We start from the raw sequence: 21,916 nt of genomic DNA, 5'->3' as shown, positions 1-21,916 counted from the left end.
TCGTACAAAAAATAAGACATGCATTTAGATATTATATAACTCCATGTCAAGTATAAAATAGGCTTATATAGATTTCTTTGAAATCATAATATTAATTATTATTATTTTTAGGCCTGTATATCATTTTTTTAATCAAGCCCAACGATGTTATCAGGAAAAACACGGCATATTAATGAATAGTAAAAATTGAAATAAAAAGACCTTTTTCCCCCGGATCATTCTGTATTCGATATGCATCATTCTCCTTAGTTTACGTAACCATTTGTAACACCAACTTTGAAGACTTCAAAGCATTATTATGATCGATGAACGTTTTAAATCAACGGTAGAAACGAAAGAGAAACGTAGATACATTAAATAATTCAAAAAGTGAAACCTTGATGTGTTACCAACCTGTGCTCATAATTAAAATCATTAAAACCATTGCAGGAACGTCACCAGTGAAATCTTGATATCTGTGTTCAGTGCAGGGCCCAGTCACAAGCAGAAAAGGCGTATTTTTCTTTCTTCAGTTTATTAGAAGATTGCTGGAACACACCTCCCTGTTGGATTTGGCTTACAGGATGAAGAGTACCAATGAAAGTAAGAGGACAACAGAGGAGAACTTGTGACAGAGAGAAGGACACAGTAGGACATTTTCCATGATGCACATGTCGCTGCAGTTTTTGTAAACATACTTGTGCACAAAGTAAAAAGGTTACTTACACAACGTTTCCGTAACAATTAACACGACAAACAACGTGGTGATCTCAATGTGAAAAACAGGCATTTAACAGTGACTTACACCATCCACAAAATAAGGTCTGATCAGCAGACAACTCTACTGTACGCAGTGATTCTTTTTCCAATGCATAGAGTGTTTGCACTGCAAACTGGAACACATTATTTTCACTGCGATCTCTCACTTATGAAGCTGAAAAGGCTCTCGTGCTCTCTGGATCTATTTGAAACTTTTCCTTGGGATGCAAATTTAGACCCAATAAAATAATTTCCAAAACACAGGAGCTCACCTCTGATAAGTGACAAAGTGATGTCTGTATATATACAAAACCATTTCAACTATAAACCTAAAGGGTCTCTTGTGCAAATTTAAAATAAATATATCTCTAGATGTGACAGCCTTCAGAGGCTAAATTACTGCCCGTGAGTTAGGACTTCATGCAGGCCGACTTTTTTTTTCTTTCGCCATTACAAGTCTGAAACCAAATTTGAATTCATAGCAGCCTCCACATGAGAATAAATAAACATATGAATAAATTAACAGGTTCATGAATTATTCTATAACAACAAGTTAACGACAAAAATCAAACCAAAAACACAGTTCAACAATCAATGAGGTAATTCGTAAATGGCTATACTTCAAATAATAGGCCTATTCGGAGAAAATAACTCGCTATAATATTAAGCAAATTACCTATTTTTTTCCCATGTGTGTTAAAAGGCAATGTCGACGTCGCTAAAACTTTTTTCCCTCGAAACAACTGAGCGAAATTGTGTGTAATCTGTTATTTGCATACTTCACATTCACCGATAACGTGAAAATAAACAAGATATACGAAGCCTCAGAAAATGGGTTGTCTAAAGCCCATTGTGCACCAACGAGTAAAAGCGCTGGAGACAAAAGACTGAAAATGGTGTCTTAGTGTCCCTTGGTCCCCAAATTCAGTCCCACAACTTTTTTAAAAATCGTTTTCCATCAGTGAGCAGCGGAAAATTTCAACCTCTTCTGCTTCTGTCTTTGGTTACAAAACCACACTCGCACCACGTTTTTTTTCAGGTCCAACTTTTCCGCTATAGCTGCTATTTTCTCGGACGACGGTCGAGGCTGCACGGCGAAGTATGCCTCCAAAGATCTCTTTTCTGGGGCTGCTATCGAGGTCCTCTTGCGCTTCTTCTCTCCTCCGTTGAAAATGTCCGGTTTGCTCATTTTCTCCCTCTGGGCCCCCTCGGCCTCCTCCAGCCAGGCCTGGAGGATCGGTTTGAGCGCAATCATGTTGTTGTGGGAGAGAGTTAACGACTCGAATCGACAAATTGTACTTTGGCTCAGTGATCCTACGCCGGGGATTTTGAGATTAGCAAGAGCGCCACCCACGTCCGCCTGGGTCACCCCCAGCTTGATCCTCCGTTGTTTGAAGCGCTCCGCGAAAGCCTCCAGCTCCCTTGGGTCCGTGTCCGAGTCATTGATGGAGGGCAGGCCGACGTTAGTGAGCCCTGGGCCGCCTTGACTCCCCCCGTGGTGGCCCGGTAAAAGCCCGTGGTGGGTGAGAGGTGAGTTCATGCTCATAGCCTGGTGTGAGAGGTGTCCCAAGCCGTGCATGTGTGAGTGCGGGTGGGCAGAGGTGGAGATGAGCCCTCCGCCGCCACCTCCGCCGCCCCCGCCGCCTCCTCCGCCGGTCCCATCGTGCGCACTGGACATTAGGGCGAGGGTCGGCGAGGTGATGTGGTCCATGATGTCCTGGTGCTCCAAATTCTGGTGGTGGTGGTGGTGATGGTGGTGGTGATGATGGGCCAGTGGAACAGTTGATGTTGACGAGCATGGCACCGTGCTCATCGTGTGGTAGGTGGCGTCGGGCTTGTACGGGTGCGTCTTGCCCTGGGACACAGCGATGTCCACGGCCGCCAAAGCTTCAGCCCGGGCCAACAGGGTCTCATCCAGACTCGCGAATATGTTGTTCTGCAGCTGCGAGGTTGGAAATGAGAGAAAATGGACAGAAAGGGAGGATGAAGGGGTGCGAAGTGGGTTAAAAGACAAAAAGAAGAAGAAGAAAGGATAAGAGAAAACGCATAAATAAATGTATCTGTCAGTCGGGACTTTGGGCGACACAACGCTGCCTGAGTATTCCTTTAGAAGAGGCAAGTCATAAAAATTAATACAAAAACAGAGAAGTCGGGCTTTGCATGCTGAAAAAAAGTCTGTTCTTGTGATCGCCGTGGAATACATGAAATAAACATTAAGCGCCCGTCTTGGCTGCATGTGCCTTGGAGCACCGCTTGTTATTACGCACAGACAGCATTCAGCGCTACATGCAGCCAAGGCGAGAATAAAGGATAAAGTGAAAGTTTTTTGAGGGGATAATTTACCTGTGGAGTTTGTAGACAAGCTCTCCTTATAGCTTCCGAGCTGGAATGCAGGGTGGTATACTTGTGCTCGGGTAAAGAGGGATGCATGGCGAAGTGCGGCTGTTTGCTGTTCATGGACATCATCTTGGCGAGCTTCTCCAATTAAAGTGCACGGGAAGAAAATGGGGGAAACAACTACAAGAGCTGTAAAATAGTCATAGATACACAGTGATCCTTTCTCCAATCCAGTAATGATGCAGTGGAGTTCGCTGTGTAGTGTGCCGAGTGCAGCCTTGAGCCCGGAGATCACAGAGATGCCTGCAGTCTCTCAGACGCACTTATCTGTCTACTGTTTCCCACTGCTGGGGATGAGAGAGGCTCTTACACCTGAGCGCCTCAGATCTCGTCAAGCCCGTGCTCGCCTGCTCTCGCGAGACATAAACTGCCAGAACAGTGAGCAGGCTGACAGATAAAAACTACTCATAGGGCAGGCAGTAACATCTGGAGACTAGACGCCTGCGTTTTTAAGCTCTCACGCCATCCAGCTGCGGAACTGCGCCGGTCCAAATGCCTTAAGGCCCTTTTCTTCACTTATAGAGGCCGCTAACCATGTATTTTCTAACCATGCACTCTCAAATTAACTTTATCTGATACTAGGTAGTTACAATACTTGGAAATGTAATAATAGACTTAATTCGAGATATCGGCAACGATTAAGAACCATTATCTGTGTAATAATTGGATTTCTAAATCACAATGATAAATGATATTACATTTTGACATGATTTTAGTTATTTTGTTCACACCAACAGAAAGCATTTCATTGTCTATATGCACGGTTTATCCCAGTCTCTCATCTTAACCCTTACAAGTGATGAGCCCGCCCTCTCTATCATTAAAGCCCATCATCGCCAGATGAGTACTAAACAAATTGATTTAATGCACCAGTGTAACCTTGTACACAGTCTTTACCTAAATTAATTAATCCCAATGAATTAACACTTCATTTGTTCAAACCACAACGGTCGTCCAATTAAAATTTCATGCTGCGATTAGAAGTATGTGAAATATACATGATATCGTTAAATTTGCATAATAAATAAGGCGATTTCTGCAACAAAGGAATGACTGTGCTTGTGAGGTCTCTAATGTGTGTCGTTAAAGGGTACAACGTGAATTTTATAAATAGGCAGGGCTTATTGGAGTTGTAATGGTAGTCATAATTGTCAGGAAAGGTGGATTCCAACAGGAAAATGACTATGAAAAAAAATAATTTCTCTGGGATATATATATATATATATATATAATTACACCTGATAATCACATTAATCATAAAATGATGCCCATTATAGTCAGTATTAAATATTGTTGACCTAGATCTTGAGGAAGACTGAAGAGAAAAAAAGGCAGAAAAACACAAAATAAACAATTAGTCATCCATTTGTCATTGCATTACTATTTTATTTTCTAAGTCTAAGGCAATTCATTACATGTTATGTTCATCCATTGTCACTCTTAAAAGATTACCATGAGGATCTTATTTCATGAAAGGACAAACACATACCAGTAGAACATTTTACATACGTCGCAGCTTAAACGTGAAGCCCTTCTGTGGAACGAAAAGCAGCACAGAACTTTTGGTCTGATGGTGAAACTGACTGAGAATCAGTCACTAAGCCCTTTACAGAGACCTACAAGTGGACTACACAAACATATTTCTCAGACTTCTTATGTTATGTATTAAGTCATACAAAATAACAGCAGTCAAACTACCTTTAACAAACAATAAGTTACACTTGGCATCACATTTACATTTGTTACTGTAGCAACATGGAGTTAATATTTATTAAAACCTTCACATGAGCTTTGACAGTTTTGTGGGACTGCTTGTGTTAAAGGGACTGTGGGATTTTCTCTTTGTCGGCTGGCTGATGTTCAGTGCGTTTCTATCTCTTACTATGTTCACAGGTTTACCGCTGCTGCTGCTGGGGGAGGACGAGGAGTTTACCTGATCCTGGTCTTGGCTTGCTGGATTTAGAGAGCCAGAGGGACCAGCAGCATTATTCTCCTCCAGTGAATCGAACAGCAAATCAAAAGACAGTTCATCAGTCTGAGAAGGCCCCGCACATTCACTACCTGACACCTCTGTAAAGCTCTTTGGAGCCTCCTTGTCGTTCGGCGTGCCATCCACACTCTCTCCTGCAGGGTTCTTCTCACGTTCGCACTGTAACACAGGTTTCTCATCCTGGCAGGTTTTTGGTTCGGGGACGAGAGTGTTGTCCAAGTCTGCAGAAGCAGACGAGGCCAGGGAGAACTGCGACCCTCGGCTGCTGGAGCTCTCTCCGTCGAGCATCATGGAGTCCAACTCGGAGATTTTATTGAGGTATGCTGCATCCATGGAGGCCTCACTGGACAACTCGAAGCCATGCGAATCCTCCCCGACTGGATTAGAGGATGTGACTTCATCAAAAGAGCTCTCTTCACCCGTGACCGGGCACGACGAGTCGTCAGTTTTAGATTTCTGCCAGCCACCCCAGAAGACAACATTTGAGGGTTGGGTGTGAGCATCTGGAGGCAGGACTTTAGGGAACTTGTCAAGGCTGCTGAATTGGCTCTCCGTGGTGCTGCCACTCTTGCCTGGACTGGGAAGGTCTTCAAAATCTAGCCTTCTGAGATGAGATGTAGGTTTGAATGCAACTTTCTTTTCCCGGATGCCAGGGCTTTTAAGTGTCAGTGACCGGAAGGCAGAGGACGGAGTGTTGGGCAGAAAGTCGGAGGAGGTGCTTTCCAAGTCCTCTCTTTTCTGCTCATCGGTCAGACTCTTATTAAACTCTTTGTGATCTGCAGATGGCATGAACACCAAACTGTTATTCCTTGAAAACGTGGGACCTTCCGCCTCTGGATTGCTGCAAATGAGCTGCCTCTCGTTGTCACTCAAGCTCCTCAGCATCATGTTGATCTTCTGTTGCTGCGTTAACGTTTCAGACCTGGCCTTGCTACCCCCACTTGCCTCCTGCACATCCAGGTGTCTCTTCTCAGACTTTGTGACGCGAGACTCCAGGTCCTCAATGAACTGGTCACTGCGCTCCAGAGCCCTCTTCAAGTGATCCACCTCACGCTCGTACTGCTGGATTTTAGCTTCCAGTGCTGCAACTGTGTAACGACCAAACCTTGGGAAAAGAAAAGCCAAAATACCATTTACACAAATAAAGGTGGTTTAAACTTTGAATCTTTCAAAGTCAGACTTCTGAGGATTTGACAGAGAAAGGGACATCATACAGGATTTAGCAACCATAGCCTTTAATCAGTGCCTCCAACTCAAGTGGATTTTAATTAAGAGGCAAAAAATAATCTAAACCAAACTACCTCATTTGTCACGTTTCCTAAAACACAGTACACACAACTGTTTACTCTTCATTTTGTTTCATTTAGTCTTGTACATATTAGTCTTTAATTAATTGTTTATATTTTTAGTTAATTGTTGATATTTAATGTTTACATTGTACAGAGAGAGCACAGTCTACCAAAGTTAAATTCCTTGCGTGTTAAATAAAGCTGATTCCTTAGAGCAGGAGTAAGTAACCTATGTTTTTTGTTGCCTTGGTAATGGAATAAGAGTTAAAGAAAGAGTCGAAAGCATTCAGCTATCCGAACGTGAGAAGGATACTTACTTCTGAGGAGACCTGCTCACCACCTCTGCCTTTAATCTCATATTTTCTTGTACAAGGTCCACATTCTGAGAACGTAAGGTCTTATTTGCCTGAGGATGGTAAAGATACACTAATGTCAGAGTTGTACACATTATTCTTCAAACGGGGTAAACAGACTTAAAAGTGATACTGACAGAAGCATTGGAGTACCTTCAATCTGTGGTTCTATTGAGAAAAGGTAATAACATCAACATGAGTAAATAAACAGCACTGCAACATCATTTTTAACCTTATTATCAGCTATGAATTAAGAGGCAAATGCAAAAGAATATCAGTGAATACAATCATTTGCAAAATCAAATCTGAAACTTTTCTCTCACTCGGCCGAGGTCCCACTGTAATGTCTTTGAATATAAATGACATACCTCCTTGAGTTTATCCATGTCCTGCTTTATTTTATCGCAAACGTCCGTTGCAGCTCGCAGCTTGTTGGTCCATTCCTCCAGGACGGAGGGGTCAAATGTCTTGTCATCTGTTTGCACTGTATTAATGCTGCAGGGATCCAGAGCAGTCCTCAGTTGGGACTCCAGGCTTTGATTTTTCGTTTTCAGCTCTTCATTTTCTCTGATCAGCCCTTCGATTTCCTCCTGTTCGAGAGACGTAGTCAGAAACATTAAGAAAAGCTTAACAATAACCACAAAACAGATCGCTATATGCTAACATGCTATGTTCATTTTGTCTTTATGGGAACTTTGAAGCCAGACGATTTATTGTATTCATATAATAACTTTATTTTACAGACACTAATGTTCAAGTTAACAGTAAACTTCTCTGCTGGATATTCTGAGTGCATAAATTAGGATAATCTGAGAAAGTGGAAGATGACTTAAATTCAATCTCCACTGAACTGTGCTGACTGATGTTTTTGGGTAGATTTCAGATTGCATTTTATACTATGTGGTTGATCACAACTTTATTCAACCAGCTTTTTTTAAGGAAAGAAATGAAATGTATGAAAATATGTGATTATAGAAACCCATACCTCGTACTCCTGCAGGAGCAGTTCTCCTCTGGTTTTTCGAAGGCATTTCCTCATGCGAGGGCTGTCGCTGTGATCACTCTCATTTGTTCCTCCTATAACAAAAACACAGACAGTGACAGGTTCACAGACTTGTCAGCAAAACAATTGCGTTCAAAAAGTGGTTATGGTTCGTCGTTTTACTGCAGAGCCTCACACCAAAACATCTGAAATGCATAGCTGTGGATGTTGGGCAGCCTTTGTGTGATATGGAAGTAGTGAGTGAGCCCATCGACTCGCTCCCCATCTTCACATCAGACTCAAAACTCACCATGTTCAAGATCGCCTACTCACTTTAACAACACCACTGCAAATCAAACAGCTGATTTTATCCATCAACTTTTTTTGTTGATTGTTGCATAGTGTCTTTGTGTGTCCTAAAAGGGGCTTATAAATACAATGTATTTATAAGTATCCTCATTAATACTGTGATCACAGAAAACTTGCTTTAAAAGAACAAAAACCTAATACAAGTGAGTAAACATGCATTCAATCAAAACTTCCTTGAGAATCTTGCTTAGCAATTCCTCTTTCCATCATTTGGAATTACATCTTTTTGTTCACAAATCTTCAACAAAAGAAAATGTTTGGGGTATTTCCACACACAGATTTGTCTAATGTAAATTGTAATCCTCATTTAACCTGGACTCACTCGTGTCAATGTTAAAGGGGTCTGCAGAAAGTTATGGACAGTCTGAACTACACAGAAATGCTAGTGAACAGTTTCCCATACAGCAACCCGATGTCAAATTACTGTTTCCCTGAATCGACTCGCTCTGGGTTAAAGACACATGACTGCTTCTCATGCGAGACTACAACTGTACCATCATGATGAATTGTGACGTCACGCTAACTCAAAAGTGACATGCCGCTGATAAAATAGCCAAACATTACCTCTCTGTTGTTTTGGGACAGTGCACAGCAACTTACCGATTATTTCTCTGCAGGGGCTCTCTGCTGTGATGGGGATCCGGCAGGTTGGACATTGGTTCGCTTTCTTTAACCACATTTCCATGCAGGATGAGCAGAACACGTGGTTGTTTGCACAAATGACCGGCTGTTTGACCTGCGCAGGGTGAAAACATGAGCAGCTTGTTTGCAAACTTAAGCAGAAGTGTGCATAAAAAACGTAGAGAAACACACGATAAGTGGGTAACGTTGGGTGTCTTTGTTCACATGACGACATGATGGTAACTACGCAGCGGTGTCAACAGATAGTCACCGTATAACGGTTTAACTAGCGATTTAAAATGAGAACAATTACCTTCCCGAGACATATTTGACACGAAATCGGCAAAGTCAGAGAAAGTGTGGACGTCTGAAAGTTGAGAGCCATGCTTCGAGGGAAGACAGCTCACCGCGCACACACACAAAACACACACACAAACAGCTCCTCTGTGAAGATACAAACTTCCCACCAGGACCCGCGCGCGTAGACTGAGGACTACGGAAAGCCAAGAAGGCCGAAAAGGTGGTCGGTTCGCGAACGTTTTAAAGAAGAAATTATAAACTCACACGTTGAGTAGTTAAAGTCTGTGTTTTTACAGAAGTTTAAAAGGAACATAACTTAAAAGCCCATAGCCTACTTTCTGGTAAGTATATTGTAAGTATTTTTGTTGTTGCTAATTGCACTTAGCATTTAATGGTTGATAGTTGTATGTACTACTGTAACCAAGAATAAACAGGCTAATACACAAACTTAGCCCTACATCTTTTTTTGTAGTAGTTAATAATTTCTATGTGCTACTTGTAGTGTATTATGCTACAAAGCTGTGGCTACTTTCTCCACATCTGAAAAAAATCAGTAATATAAGTCAGCTGGGGTTCATTTGTGAACACTTAAGGCCTGTAGAACAACCACAGTATTACACATTTAAACTTTAGTTAACACCTTTAGACACCTGAGAAAATATTTATTGTTTGCATGTTATTTATTTATTTATTTTTTCTATCTCTGCTGGTTAGTAGCAAACTTTTTGCTCTGTAGTTGAGATTAGCTGCATGCACAAGCTTCAGCAAAGCGGCTGGTGCTGGGTTAATAAAAAGTCATGTCAGTGGGGCTGATAATAGATCCAGTTTGAGGTATTTCCCATAGGAATAAAGGCACCCAGAGGGATGCTGTAACCTCGCTGGAATTTGCATGTCACAGATTATACTGTAAAATTAATGTTAAAAATAAAATTGGATAGAGGCATCAATAGGTTTTTTTGTGGTTAATATAAATCATAAATAAATATGACATTCTTGGATATACAATAGCATCCAAATGCTTTTCATTTGGGTTAAAAATATCCTTATACAAATAAAGCTTTTCATAGAGGTAACTTCATTTCATTATATATTTACACTATGAAGTCCTGGTAAAACTTAAAGCCAACAAGGACTCAGAATGACTCATACAAACAAGGTTGTTTTAGGTCATCGTGCTCCCAATAACAACTAACAAAATCATTTTTGTAAATTTTACCCATGAAAATGTATTTTTTATGACATTGAATTGCTGCAAAAACAGATGACCACATTTCAGATCACACGATAAAAACCCCTCTGCGTTAAAACAAAGGGAATATTGTAAAACAACAATTCTCTTACTTAAAGGCCACTTAAAGCCCGTTCATTCAATCAAAACCAACCCATAATGAACAATGCAATGTAATACTTTGAAAGCCTTCATGTCAGGTGAACAATCTAATCTATAATGATACAGAGGGATCTAATATTAGCATAATGTTCACCACAAATATTTCAAATGACATCCACCACAGTTTAGCCCTTTGGAGCCATTACTCATTTAAACCAACATGTCTTGTGCTTCATTGTATCTCAAAGCAGGACATCTTGTCAGGCTCAAATATGATTACAATTGACTGACTAAAAAGAGCTTGTACACTGATCACAGGCAAAAAAAATTCCAAGTACTTGTGTAGTTGTTTTCAACAGAATATTAAAGGGATCACAGGCCCGCTCTCGTGCTTCCTCATTTTTAAAGGCTGTTTTGTGACATTTTCTTGTCTCAGTGGAAGAACATAATTAAGGGGATAAATTGAGTTTTTAAATGTGCAGCATTTTTTTCTCACCTTTTATTCCCTGGATATAATTGAAACACGGCTTATTGAAACAACAGGTGTACACAAACAAGCAACTACTCCAATATTTTTAGTAACTGTGTCTGATTGAACGAAATAAAAAAAAACAATGTAGGTGTGTTCGCAGTACGAGCTTTCCTTTAAGTCTATATTTGTCCTCATATCACAAACCACTTCAAAGAGCACGTCTGCATGATGTGCAGGATGTTGCCAGAGAGACTTTCTAGTGTCGTAGTAAACATGCAAATTAGATCTAAAGTGGCTCATACATTTATTACCAGATCTCACTCTACAATAACATGAAATGTATTTTCTGACATACATTGTCCTCCCAACGTTGCATTGCTTTGCAACAGGCCAGTCATTAATTGGTGACAGTCAATTAATCACAGCTGGTACAGACGGCTGCATCTATTGATCTTGTCCGAGCACTTATTTTTCATCCCTAAATGACACCGATCGCCAGATTTGACCAGCATGTGTAATGGACAGTGAAGAACCAATGACCCGAGTGTCACTCTTACCACTGTTGGGGATCTGGGTCCCCCTCCCCCAATCTCTGCCAAATAGCATCCTTACCATTTAGCTTGGAAAGGTTTAGACTGCCCTAAGAGCACAGCAGCGAAACAGTGCGCTCTGGTGCTCAGATGACCTTTTCTGTTTAAGGCTTAATCTCTGACAAATGCTTGCTTTAATTAGCCTGATACCCCCTGCCTGGACTGCCACCCCATCAGGATCCTCTCTCTCTCTCTCTCTCTCTCTCTCTCTCTCTCTCTCTCTCTCTCTCTCTCTCTCGCTCTCTCTATCACCTCTATCCCCTGCGTGTCTTTGGAAATTCTCAAACATCGTTTTGATATAGGTGAGAGTGAAATGACAGTCAGGTCGGCAAAGGTTAGAGCCAATTTAAAAGCTAAACAACGAGTGGTGTTTCTGAGATGGGATGATGAGACAGTTTTATGCAAATATCAGGAGAATACAATGTAGCATCGCTGACAAGTTCCTTTTCAGTTTAAATTCAACATGACTCATTTAAACTACAACAGTATAAAATAGAGATAGTGGTGCTTAAAAATAGCCATCATAAGACGCTTAGTAAATATTGCCTGTTCCTGTAATGATGCACAGTTCAATGGCTGTTTAATGGCATGTTATAAATGCTTCAACAGAGAACAAAGACAAGAGAAAGAAAAAGGTTGTGTCGGGGAGAGAGTATAAAGATTAGCCAGCCCTCATTGGGAGGTTTAAGATAACATGCAACAGCTACCTGCAGGCCTCATCTATTGATTAGCAACTATCAGAGGCAGCTGTGTGTGTGTGTGTGTGTGTGTGTGTGAGAGAGAGAGACTTTGTGTTTTTATGCCTGTGTCTGTGTGTGCATATGTAAGAGAATGCTTCAAACAACAGCATGAGCTTGACTACACTATGTTGCACTGAAACATAGTTATTGAAAAAAGTGCATGTCCTAAGATGCTGATGAGGTAAAAAGTACTCGCTCTGTAAGTGTAACACCACAAAGTAACTGGGGGGGGGGGGGGGGGGGGGGGGGGGGGTGTTGCTGATCTTTTTCTAACACTGCTTAAGATGAAATCCTCTCAAAGCAAAGGCTTGGAAAGGATTGCTTCAGCAGCACTGCAGCAGCCCGATCGTGCATCCCTCCCACTGCAGCAGCAAACACAAGTAAAATAGATGCATGGCTACAAATCCTTGTTTTATTGGAAAGGGTCCTAATTATTAGGATGTAAGTCAGGCTGTGACTGCAGGGCCGTCTCCTTGATGCGGGCCCTGGTTTATATTTATCCCCTCCACCGCAGCTCCAGCAGCAGTGCCACCATCACTACCAGCAGTGTGTGGCGCTTTTATTACATCGCCCACAGGCAGGTTCAGCCCTGTCACACACACACAGACACACACACACACACACACACACACACCCAAACACACACGCACACATACACTCAGCCTGCAGGACCGGCAGCCAGTTGAGTCGGCTCCACAGCAGAGTTACCCCACACATCCCCATGCAGCCCCACATGGGCCCCTGGGACTGCAGAGGGAGGGAGAGGGTATTATGGTAATACTATAGCCGGCTGCTCCCTTCCCCTCTCCTGCAGCACAGCTGGGAAGGACCATCATTACAAGTATTGTAGCAATCTGTTTAAGGGGGACACATTGGAGAGGTTGGGTGACAGAGAGAGGATGAGTGCTGCATACATAGATCACATAAAATATGATTAAAATGTGCATGAAGGGACCAGGAATAAAATGCAAAACTTGTTATGAACACCTTATATCAAGTCCACTGTCAAAATGGCCAGCTGTAAATCTCTATTTTCCCCTCTTTACTTTTTTATTTTATTAAAGGTTTCTTGCGTTGAGCTGGTCATATCTCAAGACGAGGGGCCTGTGGCACATAAGGAATAAATAGGACATAAAGTACTTGAATCTCTAATGCCTCATATAGCTTTACCAATCTGTATTGTAGTGTGTCACAAGCTGGAAATCCATTATAAAGTCACCAAAATCAAATAGCCTTCAATGGTGAAACGGCAGCGCTCTTATGGTCAAATCATGCAGGAATTTTTCCAACCAATGATTTTTAAACGGAAATGAAATCCAAGGCATATATCTACGTCTCTATCGAAGTTTTTTATGGTAATTGATAAAAGCTGGATTGCTCTGTGAGACAATCCCACGACACATGTCTCAAAGGTGTTTGGAATGCCTGTTTTGCAATAGATTAATGATTATATATCAAGAAAGGTGTGATCAGAGCAAACTCCCATTATTCTGACAGAAGATTAGACCTTTGACCGATCGGTCAATCTCTCACTGTCGGATTTGTCCGCTCGACGCCATCCGTCTTGTCTTGCTTTGGCGCAAAAGAGCCGGCTTTGATTCAGAGCCTTCCTCACACACTGTCTTTTTAGGAAACAGGAATATCCATTACATCCTTTTTCCCTCCCTGTCGTTCTATTTTCAGCTCCGATTTGAACAGAAAGTTCGATTGATAAAGCTGGAAAAATCTATGACGGCAATGCACAGAAGGTGAAGGGTTATTGAATATTCTGCAGATGAACTATTTAAAAATGCATATTATCTCATTATTCCTGCTGCCAAATAACTGGAAACTATGTCTGCCACAAGACAGAAAATGGTTCTCATCTCTCTTGTTTTTTCTCCCCCTTTTCTTGACCTGGCAGAGGGCACGTGAAGAGGAGAGAGAGAGAGAGAGAGAGTGTGTCTTTTTAAAAAGTGCCTCTGTGCGCTAATGTTCCTGAAAGCTGAACCCTTACTGGATCTGAAGGGCATTGTGACGCAGCCAAGAGTCCACAAGCCTCTGTTCAAAGGAGAGGACTGAAGGCAGGTGTGTTAGTAGTACACAACATTGTGTTTAACATCATGTTTGGTGAAAACACAATTATGTTAAATAGTGGGATCGTGTTTTTTATTCGTGTGAAAACTTAAAGAGTGCAACTGAAATAGAGTTCAACAATGACAACACCCCCCCCCCCCCCCCTTAACACCCCCCCTAACAGACACACACACACATATACACCAGGAGGCCTTATTAATTATTTGTGGCCACTTGACTTCATATTGTGCTGCCAGTGGCTTGGTCAAAGATTATAATTACCACTTCCCTGTTTGTATCATTTTCCATCTCCTGTGCTTTTAGTGCAGTATTACTTCTCTTGTCCCTCGCTCTCCCTCTCTTTCTCCCTCTCTCCAGTATACACAAGACCAAAAGTGCAGGCACATCATTTATTGATAAGACAAAAAGAATGTAATGAAATTATCAATGTTCTTGAATTAATTATGAACATGATTAAGAAAGCTAAAATCTCAGGAGCCGGTCTCTCATTACCCATTCACTCGTAGGGATTGCTTTCATTCAGGGAAGGAGAGGCGAAAAAGCCTTCCAGCAGAGCCCACTCCGACTCAGCCCTTCTCCCTGTGTGCCTGTCCCCCTTGTCTGTGCTGCCGGGGCCGGCGGACCGACCTCTCTGACACGCCGGCTCGCCTGCCTGGACGCCTCTCCTGCAATCGGGCTACAGCTAGCAGCCTGCTAGTGGCCTGTGAGGTTTTGCGTGGAATAGAGAGGATGTACTCAACCTTCCTGATCTACAACTGTGCTCCAGCTCTGGGAGCCTACTTAAAAGAGAAACATTAAAGGTAAGTGAAACTTCTTGGACATGTGACGAGGCTTGAACTCTTTGTTTGTTGTGGGGGGAGAAAAAGCAGTTGTAAATGTTTTGGAAAAAGTATTTCTCTCCTTTGTTGAATGCATGAAAAATGTGTGTACCTCTTAATCACCTCACAAGCAAATACTTTTTAATCACAAAGTCAACTATTTTATAATTATCATAAATTGGGGGGGGGGGGGTAGTTGAGGTGGTATTGATAGTTTTTTGATATAGGCTGTATTTTATTACATAAAGAACAACTCAATTGTCGGACTTTATTTTAAAGTGTTTCAAAGTTATTTCTCACTGATGATTTACCGAGCTTAAATCATTGATCACTATTTCTGTTGTGTAATCCTATCAGGCAAACAAAAGCCCCATCTTCCTTTTTGATTACTTTTGGTCTAAATAATTTTTCTGAATAAAGAAAAAAGAAATCTGACATCTTAAAAAAAAACAAAAAAAACATGCATCTACAGTGTTCATTTATGATCTTGTTGAAAATGCTTTCTTTTCTTTACGAAGCTCTCCTAAAGTGTCCCCTCTGATCAATGTGTGCATCGCCCAATTCGTAGCATGTGGCGTCTCATGCTGTTATGTGAGAGAAAACAGTGCACCTACAATAATTTGAGTTACTATTTATCCATTTATATTCTACGAGAGAGAGCATGAGAAATATTATGCCAGAGCCACACAGCTCTGGTTCAGTCTATCTTTCTTCTGCTAAGTCACATGGGACAATATATGGGGCAATACTCCCCAAAGTATTGGGAGTTTCAAACAAAGTCTCAAACCTCCTGTCTCTCTCTCTCTCTCTCTCTCTCTCTCTCTCTCTCTCTCTCTCTCTCTCTCTCTCTGTCCTATTCCCTCCATCTCTCTGTATAACTCTCTCTCTCTCTTTCCAGCTTTCTCTCCACGTACACACACAAACCTGCGTGCACACACAGCTAAGCCAAAGCACACAGTAGATTCAGAAAAAAACACGCCTATGCATTGTTTTACCTCCCAACACAAACATAATGTGAACGAAAACGACACGTCGATTATCCCGTAGCATAATCGATGTGTTAACAAAGAGTTTTCCTGTGACGGAGCCTTCCTGTTATTTTTTTTTTTTCAGCCGTTTTGAAGTTAGAGGTTTAAACGATTAACAATTCATGACAAGAAACAAGACAACACAAATTCTAAACTTCCACATTTGTTGATAGCGGCGTATGCCAGTTTATGTGTGCTGTACAAAGCACTGTGTCGCTCCGCCTTTCTACCGTACAGTAAAATACATAGAGCATGTTTCCCATCTCGGGAGGATTTCATGATTTCTGCTGGGGAATCAAAAGGAGTAAGGATTCACTATAAGACAGAGAAAACAAGAGGGAAAAACAGAGAGAGAGAGAGAGAGAGAGAGAGAGAGCGATCTCAGGGGTTAATGGCAATCCTCCTGTCCCAGGGATTGATCCACGTATTGGATCGCACATAAAGCTGCAGTTACTGGATATTACCCTGCCGCTATCGGCCTGCAGTGATGGCCTGGATAAGAAGTGCTTACCAAAGAGGATGCTCCTCCAGGGCAGATACGGTTTCCCAGCCCTCTGGGAACAACAACCACATGCCTGCTGCTTGCTCAGGAACTTTCTACCTCATCGAGTAAATCCAGGGGCCTTATCAAGTTACTGGCCTCCTGAACCGCTCAAAAAATGTTTAACCTACTCCGATTTTAAGCTGAACAGGGGGGAAGGCAGTCATTAAACGGCACCTGCTTTTCATAGATAAGACTGTTGATTATTTGCTTTTTTGTTTTATGTCGGATGGAGTGGAGTTATCGCTGATTTAATTCGGAGCAGATCGCAGTTTCATAGATTTTAGCGGGCTACGATTAAAAGTTGCTCAGTTACACTTTAACAGAATCATAAAGTTGACCTTTTTGCCTCATGCTGACTCCTTTGGACTTGTGGTGACTACTTATTGTTAAAGCTGGAAGTTGTTAAAATGGTCGTGCTTCAGGAGTCAGTCTTCAAACCCATCCTCTCTGCAGTCCCTCTTGTGGCGTTTCTTCAGATTTTTGTAAAGGTTTTTAGCTGATTCCAGATCTGTGCCAAGATGGGCAGCTCTACCCATGAGCATCTGCTGTATGTCTCTCAGTGGCATTACCCATGAAGCACCTGGCTCGTGCCACACGCCAGCATCCAGAGCCCAGATGGCAGATAAAGAGGCTAATTATTTCAACAAAACTCTGATGCCCCACACCAGCACTGTGGGGCCACTTTGGCATTCAGCTTTTCGATCTCCAGCTCTGCTGAAGAGGAAGTCTGCCATGGAGCTATAAAGATGTCAAGTGGGTAATCACGGTCACAGACAGGCCCCGACACAGTGCTTGGTGTCCAGATGTAAAGATGGTTGTATGTGTGGTTTTTTGGAAGAACAAAGGCATTTGGCAGAGCGGGGCGATGCATTGTTTTTGCCCTTGGTGCTCGTTGATGCAGATGCTTGATCATTAAATTCCTGAATTCGCAGTGACATAAGTTTTTTGAGTTTTGGCTCCTCGCTTTGCCACACTGATAGAGTTTGCAGACAGAATTTCACACAGCATACAGAATATGAAAAGTGCCACCACTTGTAGGTAGCAGATTGGTTAAAAGACAGCAATTTATTTCTGTGACTTTTTATTGTTGGAGTCAAGACGTCGGACTACTTTTATAGAAGGAGGCGGTAGCTAAGGGTCCTCGTTAAAGGCTGAGTTGGTTGTTTGTTTGTTTTTCAGATACACTTCGTAAGATTCTGGTTTGAATTGTCTTTCGGTCCTGACAGAAATGGATAGATCATACGCTCTGAAAAAGGAACGAATAAAATCCGTCGTCTGTAGCAATCATTGGGAATCATTGTGGCATAAACTTGACTTTCTGTTCCTGGTGGCTCTTCAACCGTATTGTCGAGATTCCTAATAACCCACCAAACTAGGATCATTTACTTGCTGCCTACATTTTTTGCACCATCTAGGATCAGTGTGTGTACTTATTTGAATTACAACAGCACTCTGCGTCTATTACTGCAAAGCTTGTCCGCCTATACTGTATGTTTGTTCATTGTGTGTCCTCAAAAAGTACATACTTAACATACTACTTTGAGATACCTTGATGAATAGAACCTCAATTTTATCGCTGATTTTTACGTTTCAGTTTTTAGAGCTAAGTCCTCTTTCGGAGGCCCGGTTCAATTGACATGTTTTTTTTCACTTTTGCGTGCAGATTCTAGGTCAGAGAATTCAAAGAAGAATGCTTATGTTAATCTGCTTTTGGCATACTGAGTAGTATTGAAGCGTGGTTGTTAGAATGCGTCGATTGTTGCTCTGATATGTGAACGTCAGTGTTGTCTCTGAGTGTCACTCAGCAGTTGCAGACTCTACTGCAGCAGCAGTGCACTGCAGGCTTTAACCAAATGATCCCCGGCGATCCAGTCACTGAACAGTATCAACATCTTTTTCTAACATCACAGGTTCCAGTTTCTCTCTGAGGTTGATGAAGTGTTGCCATTAGGGCCCATCTCCTGCATCCACAGGGGCATCAGAGGAAGAATGGGTGGTGCTTGATAAAGCTGGCACTTAGAGCAAGGTGCAGGTCCCTCAGCGATAACCTACTGACTCCAGCATAAACACTCCACCAATGGGAGGACGGCCTACATCTTGATCTATCGCTTCCTGGGAGAGAGCAGAATTGTTGGCTTGCGCTAGAGAATTTTCCTCTTTTTTTTATTTATTTATTTATTTTTTTGTGGCTGTGTTCTGTCAGAAAAAATCCCTCTACACATTGACAGCGATGATAGCACAGATTTAGGAGCAAAGTTTAGAAGCAAGCTTATATGCCTCCAAGGGCTTATGAGTGAGTTGATGCTTATAGGAATAAAAACACACTGAACTTTTTCATACTTCAGACACACTGTGTCATTTAAAACATATTTTCGGAAAAATATCAAACGGTGTCACATAGTTCTACATTAAAAAACGAATGTGAGGTGGAAATGTACTCTTGACTGTTTATACAGTTGGACAATCTAAACAAAGAGTAAACTGAAGACTGTTGTTGTGTTTGTCGAATCAAAGTCAGAGACAAATTAGCTGAAATAAAGCAATAAAGACTCTAATTTGTCCCAGTACACTTTTACCTCCTCCTCTCTCCCTCTCCCTAAAGTGTGTCCCATCTGCTTTGGGGACCTCTCCCCAGCATGGAGGAGCAGGATAAGCGCACCATTTCCCTGTCAATACTTTGCTATTAGCCTCTGCAGATCTATATATCACTGTGCTGTAGGCTATGAGCCGGTGTAGGGTGTTCTTCTTATCTGAGCGGCTGAGGCTGAGGTTCTCCTCTCTGCCCTGCACTTTGATTTATCCAACCAGTAGGTTAATGACAGATAGAGACTGGCCCTTTTTTTCCCCCTCCTGCCCTGAGGGGGTAAATACACGTGCATTAAAGAGGTGAGTGGATGGGACGAGGAGGTGAGAGGGTGCGTCCGAAAAAGCCACAAAAATAACTTTGTCTTTGTTCCGGGTTAAATGGTGAATATAAAGAAAAAGTGCTATCTGTGAAGACCAAGTGATTTTAAAAACAAACAAACAAACCAGAATCCTTGAGAAGGGGCTTGGCTTTCTTGAAAAGTACAGTACATCACTTTTGGAGTTCACTGTTTAACAGACAAAAAGATCAGTAGAAATCCCATTTCTATTAAACATTAAGCTTATCTTAGCAAAAGACTGAAAATATGGGAACAGTGAGTAACCTGAGTCTGGCTACAAGCACCTCTTAAGCCAAACAATCAATACATCAATACAGTTTTATAAGCTAACTCTTTCAGATAAAGTTTAGGTTTTTAAATTATCTTCTCATCTATCTTGAAAAAAAAGGAAGCAAAATAAGTTTCCCAAAAATGTCAATCGACTCCTTTAGCGCTTCAGTGAGGAGTTTGTGTCTGGTTATGAATGAAATGAACATTGATGGACATCCAGAAACTAACCAGACCATCCGCTGATTGGCTGACTTTTATTGCATTTCCCACCCCAGATATTCACAATGACGTATATTTGACTGTTAGATTTTAATGGCAAAAAAATGACCTCTTACACATGTACAGGGCAATATCAGCAAAGAGATGAGACGTAACGCTTTGTCCTCAGGGGTCGCCTCATTTAACACAGACAGAAAGAACCTGACAGGAGCTTCAGAGCACTGCATCCTTACGGACTCTCAAATATTGAAAACAACACACAACAACATGAACTGAGTTTGAAACAGTTTTGTGCCATTAAATTAACAATTGGCCTGTTTTTTTTTGTGTTTTTTTTTAACTGATGGGGAGCCAGTTGACGATCATGACCTCGGAGCTGCAGTCAGCACTACAGCTGGTTGGATGAGGTGATGTGTGAATTTCCTGTTAATGAAACTTCATGACAACTTTTTGACTTTCTAAATGAAAGAAACAAGGAGGACCCTTTTAATTAACACTGACTGAATGACATTCCTGCTGTGGTGGGATTGGGCTTCGTCAGTGTGACGACAATCCCTTCACTATGGCAGCTCACACCTTTACAGCATGTTGTGTGTCTTCATCTTTGGGGATAAAATATGACATGAGTACAGTAAATGATGATAAAACAGCAGCCCTAAAAAAGAGATGTGTAGCTTTTGAACACTTCCCTACATCAGTCAGTTACATCGCCTGTTACATCAGTGAGTTTATGACCTGCAGATATTTGGCCTAGATCCAAGAAGAAACTGTCTAATGAGCAAGCTGTGTCAGTGTCTCTAGCAGCTCGCTCTCAGCAGTCTGCCTGTACAGTTTCGGTGTGTGTGTGTGTGTGTCTTGAATGCAACAGAAATTCAGTGTTGAAGGCATTTAGCTGTGGGATAGAGAGGCAACTCAGGAACTCACACACCAGCACAACAGGGGAAGACAAACCACTGCCAGATAAATGTCCTACTTAGCTATTACACTGTAGTACATTTCAACAAGCAAGTCAGACCCCTCCCCCTGCCTTCTTTCATCACTGAACACACATACACGCACACGCACACACACACACACACACACACACACACACACACACACACCTTCCATGAAAATATCTAGCATATGGTTGTATGCTTCTAGCTTGTATCCCAAGGCCAGTTTCCCAGCTGGCTCCCTGAGAGAACAGAGAGAAGGGGGAGAGGAACAGCAGATACACAGCTAGTAGGAAGAAAAGGAGACGCTTGTAGAGGAAGAGAGAGAGAGGAGAGGTAGACACTGAGGTATGAAGAGAGAGAGAGAGAGAGGAAAGGAGAGGCAGGAGGTGCTCATGCATCTCACATCCCTCCTCAGCCCACGGCAGATGTATTTTAGGTTCGGACTGTTAAGTACCTGATAATTAGTTTGCCTGTAAGGCATCAGTCATTATGGTTCTGTGGCGACTAACAAGGCCCTATCAGGGACGACAGCTTCTCTCTGTGATTTGCACAGGCTCTTACAAAGATGGTGTGACACCCCAAAGATCAGTTAAAAAAAAAAGAAACTGAATATAATACACTTACATGTCAGTAAGGAAATCACCACCTCAAAATCATCCACAGATTTGTTTTCCTCTAAATGAGTCACATATTCCTTTCTTAGATCCATGCTTGATCTGTAGAGATGGATAGATTTAGGAGGACACATTTATTGTGTTGATCCCTCAAATGCAGTTAATCAAACACTTGGGGAGAAGATGTTCAGTATAATAATGACAAGATGGTCACTCAACTTGACAAGTAACTGCTCAGGAGAGATTACTTAAATGAAATGCTATTTGACTGATAAATAAATCCTGCCATATCGGTGCATATCTGTGATGAGATT

The 21,916-nt window shown here is 41.9% G+C and overlaps 2 protein-coding genes and 1 long non-coding RNA gene across 9 annotated transcripts in view; 1 reads left to right on the top strand and 2 right to left on the bottom strand.

Moving 5' to 3' along the window:
• Positions 1-258: 258 nt before the first annotated feature.
• pou4f1 (POU class 4 homeobox 1) lies at positions 259-3,399 on the bottom strand. Its single transcript, XM_079340437.1, has 2 exons — positions 3,082-3,399; positions 259-2,680 (listed from the first exon to the last, which is right to left on the bottom strand). The coding sequence occupies exons 1-2, from the start codon at positions 3,202-3,204 to the stop codon at positions 1,697-1,699; spliced, it is 1,107 nt and encodes a 368-aa protein (XP_079196563.1). The 5' UTR covers positions 3,205-3,399; the 3' UTR covers positions 259-1,696.
• Positions 3,400-4,500: 1,101 nt separating this feature from the next.
• Positions 4,501-9,227, bottom strand: obi1 (ORC ubiquitin ligase 1). Its single transcript, XM_079338721.1, has 6 exons — positions 9,053-9,227; positions 8,719-8,854; positions 7,753-7,844; positions 7,136-7,357; positions 6,732-6,820; positions 4,501-6,230 (listed from the first exon to the last, which is right to left on the bottom strand). Exons 1-6 carry the CDS (start codon positions 9,122-9,124, stop codon positions 4,916-4,918), a joined length of 1,926 nt encoding a protein of 641 aa, XP_079194847.1. The 5' UTR covers positions 9,125-9,227; the 3' UTR covers positions 4,501-4,915.
• Positions 9,228-9,300: 73 nt separating this feature from the next.
• The window catches only part of LOC306820777, a 31,291-nt gene continuing 18,675 nt past the window's right edge, over positions 9,301-21,916 (top strand). For 5 of the 7 annotated variants that reach the window (XR_013778705.1, XR_013778707.1, XR_013778708.1 and 2 more), the window contains exons 1-2: positions 9,305-9,380; positions 14,754-15,047. This is a non-coding gene — a long non-coding RNA (uncharacterized lncRNA). Of the gene's footprint in view, positions 9,381-14,074; positions 14,239-14,753; positions 15,048-21,916 lie in introns of all 7 variants that reach the window. The other 2 variants (XR_013778711.1, XR_013778706.1) reach the window with 2 other exon arrangements.

This window comes from Symphodus melops (genome assembly GCF_947650265.1).
Source record: "Symphodus melops genome assembly, chromosome: 3".
Taxonomy (NCBI): domain Eukaryota; kingdom Metazoa; phylum Chordata; class Actinopteri; order Labriformes; family Labridae; genus Symphodus; species Symphodus melops.
Note: the sequence above shows the minus strand (reverse complement) of the source record. Positions and strands in the feature narration are given on the sequence as shown.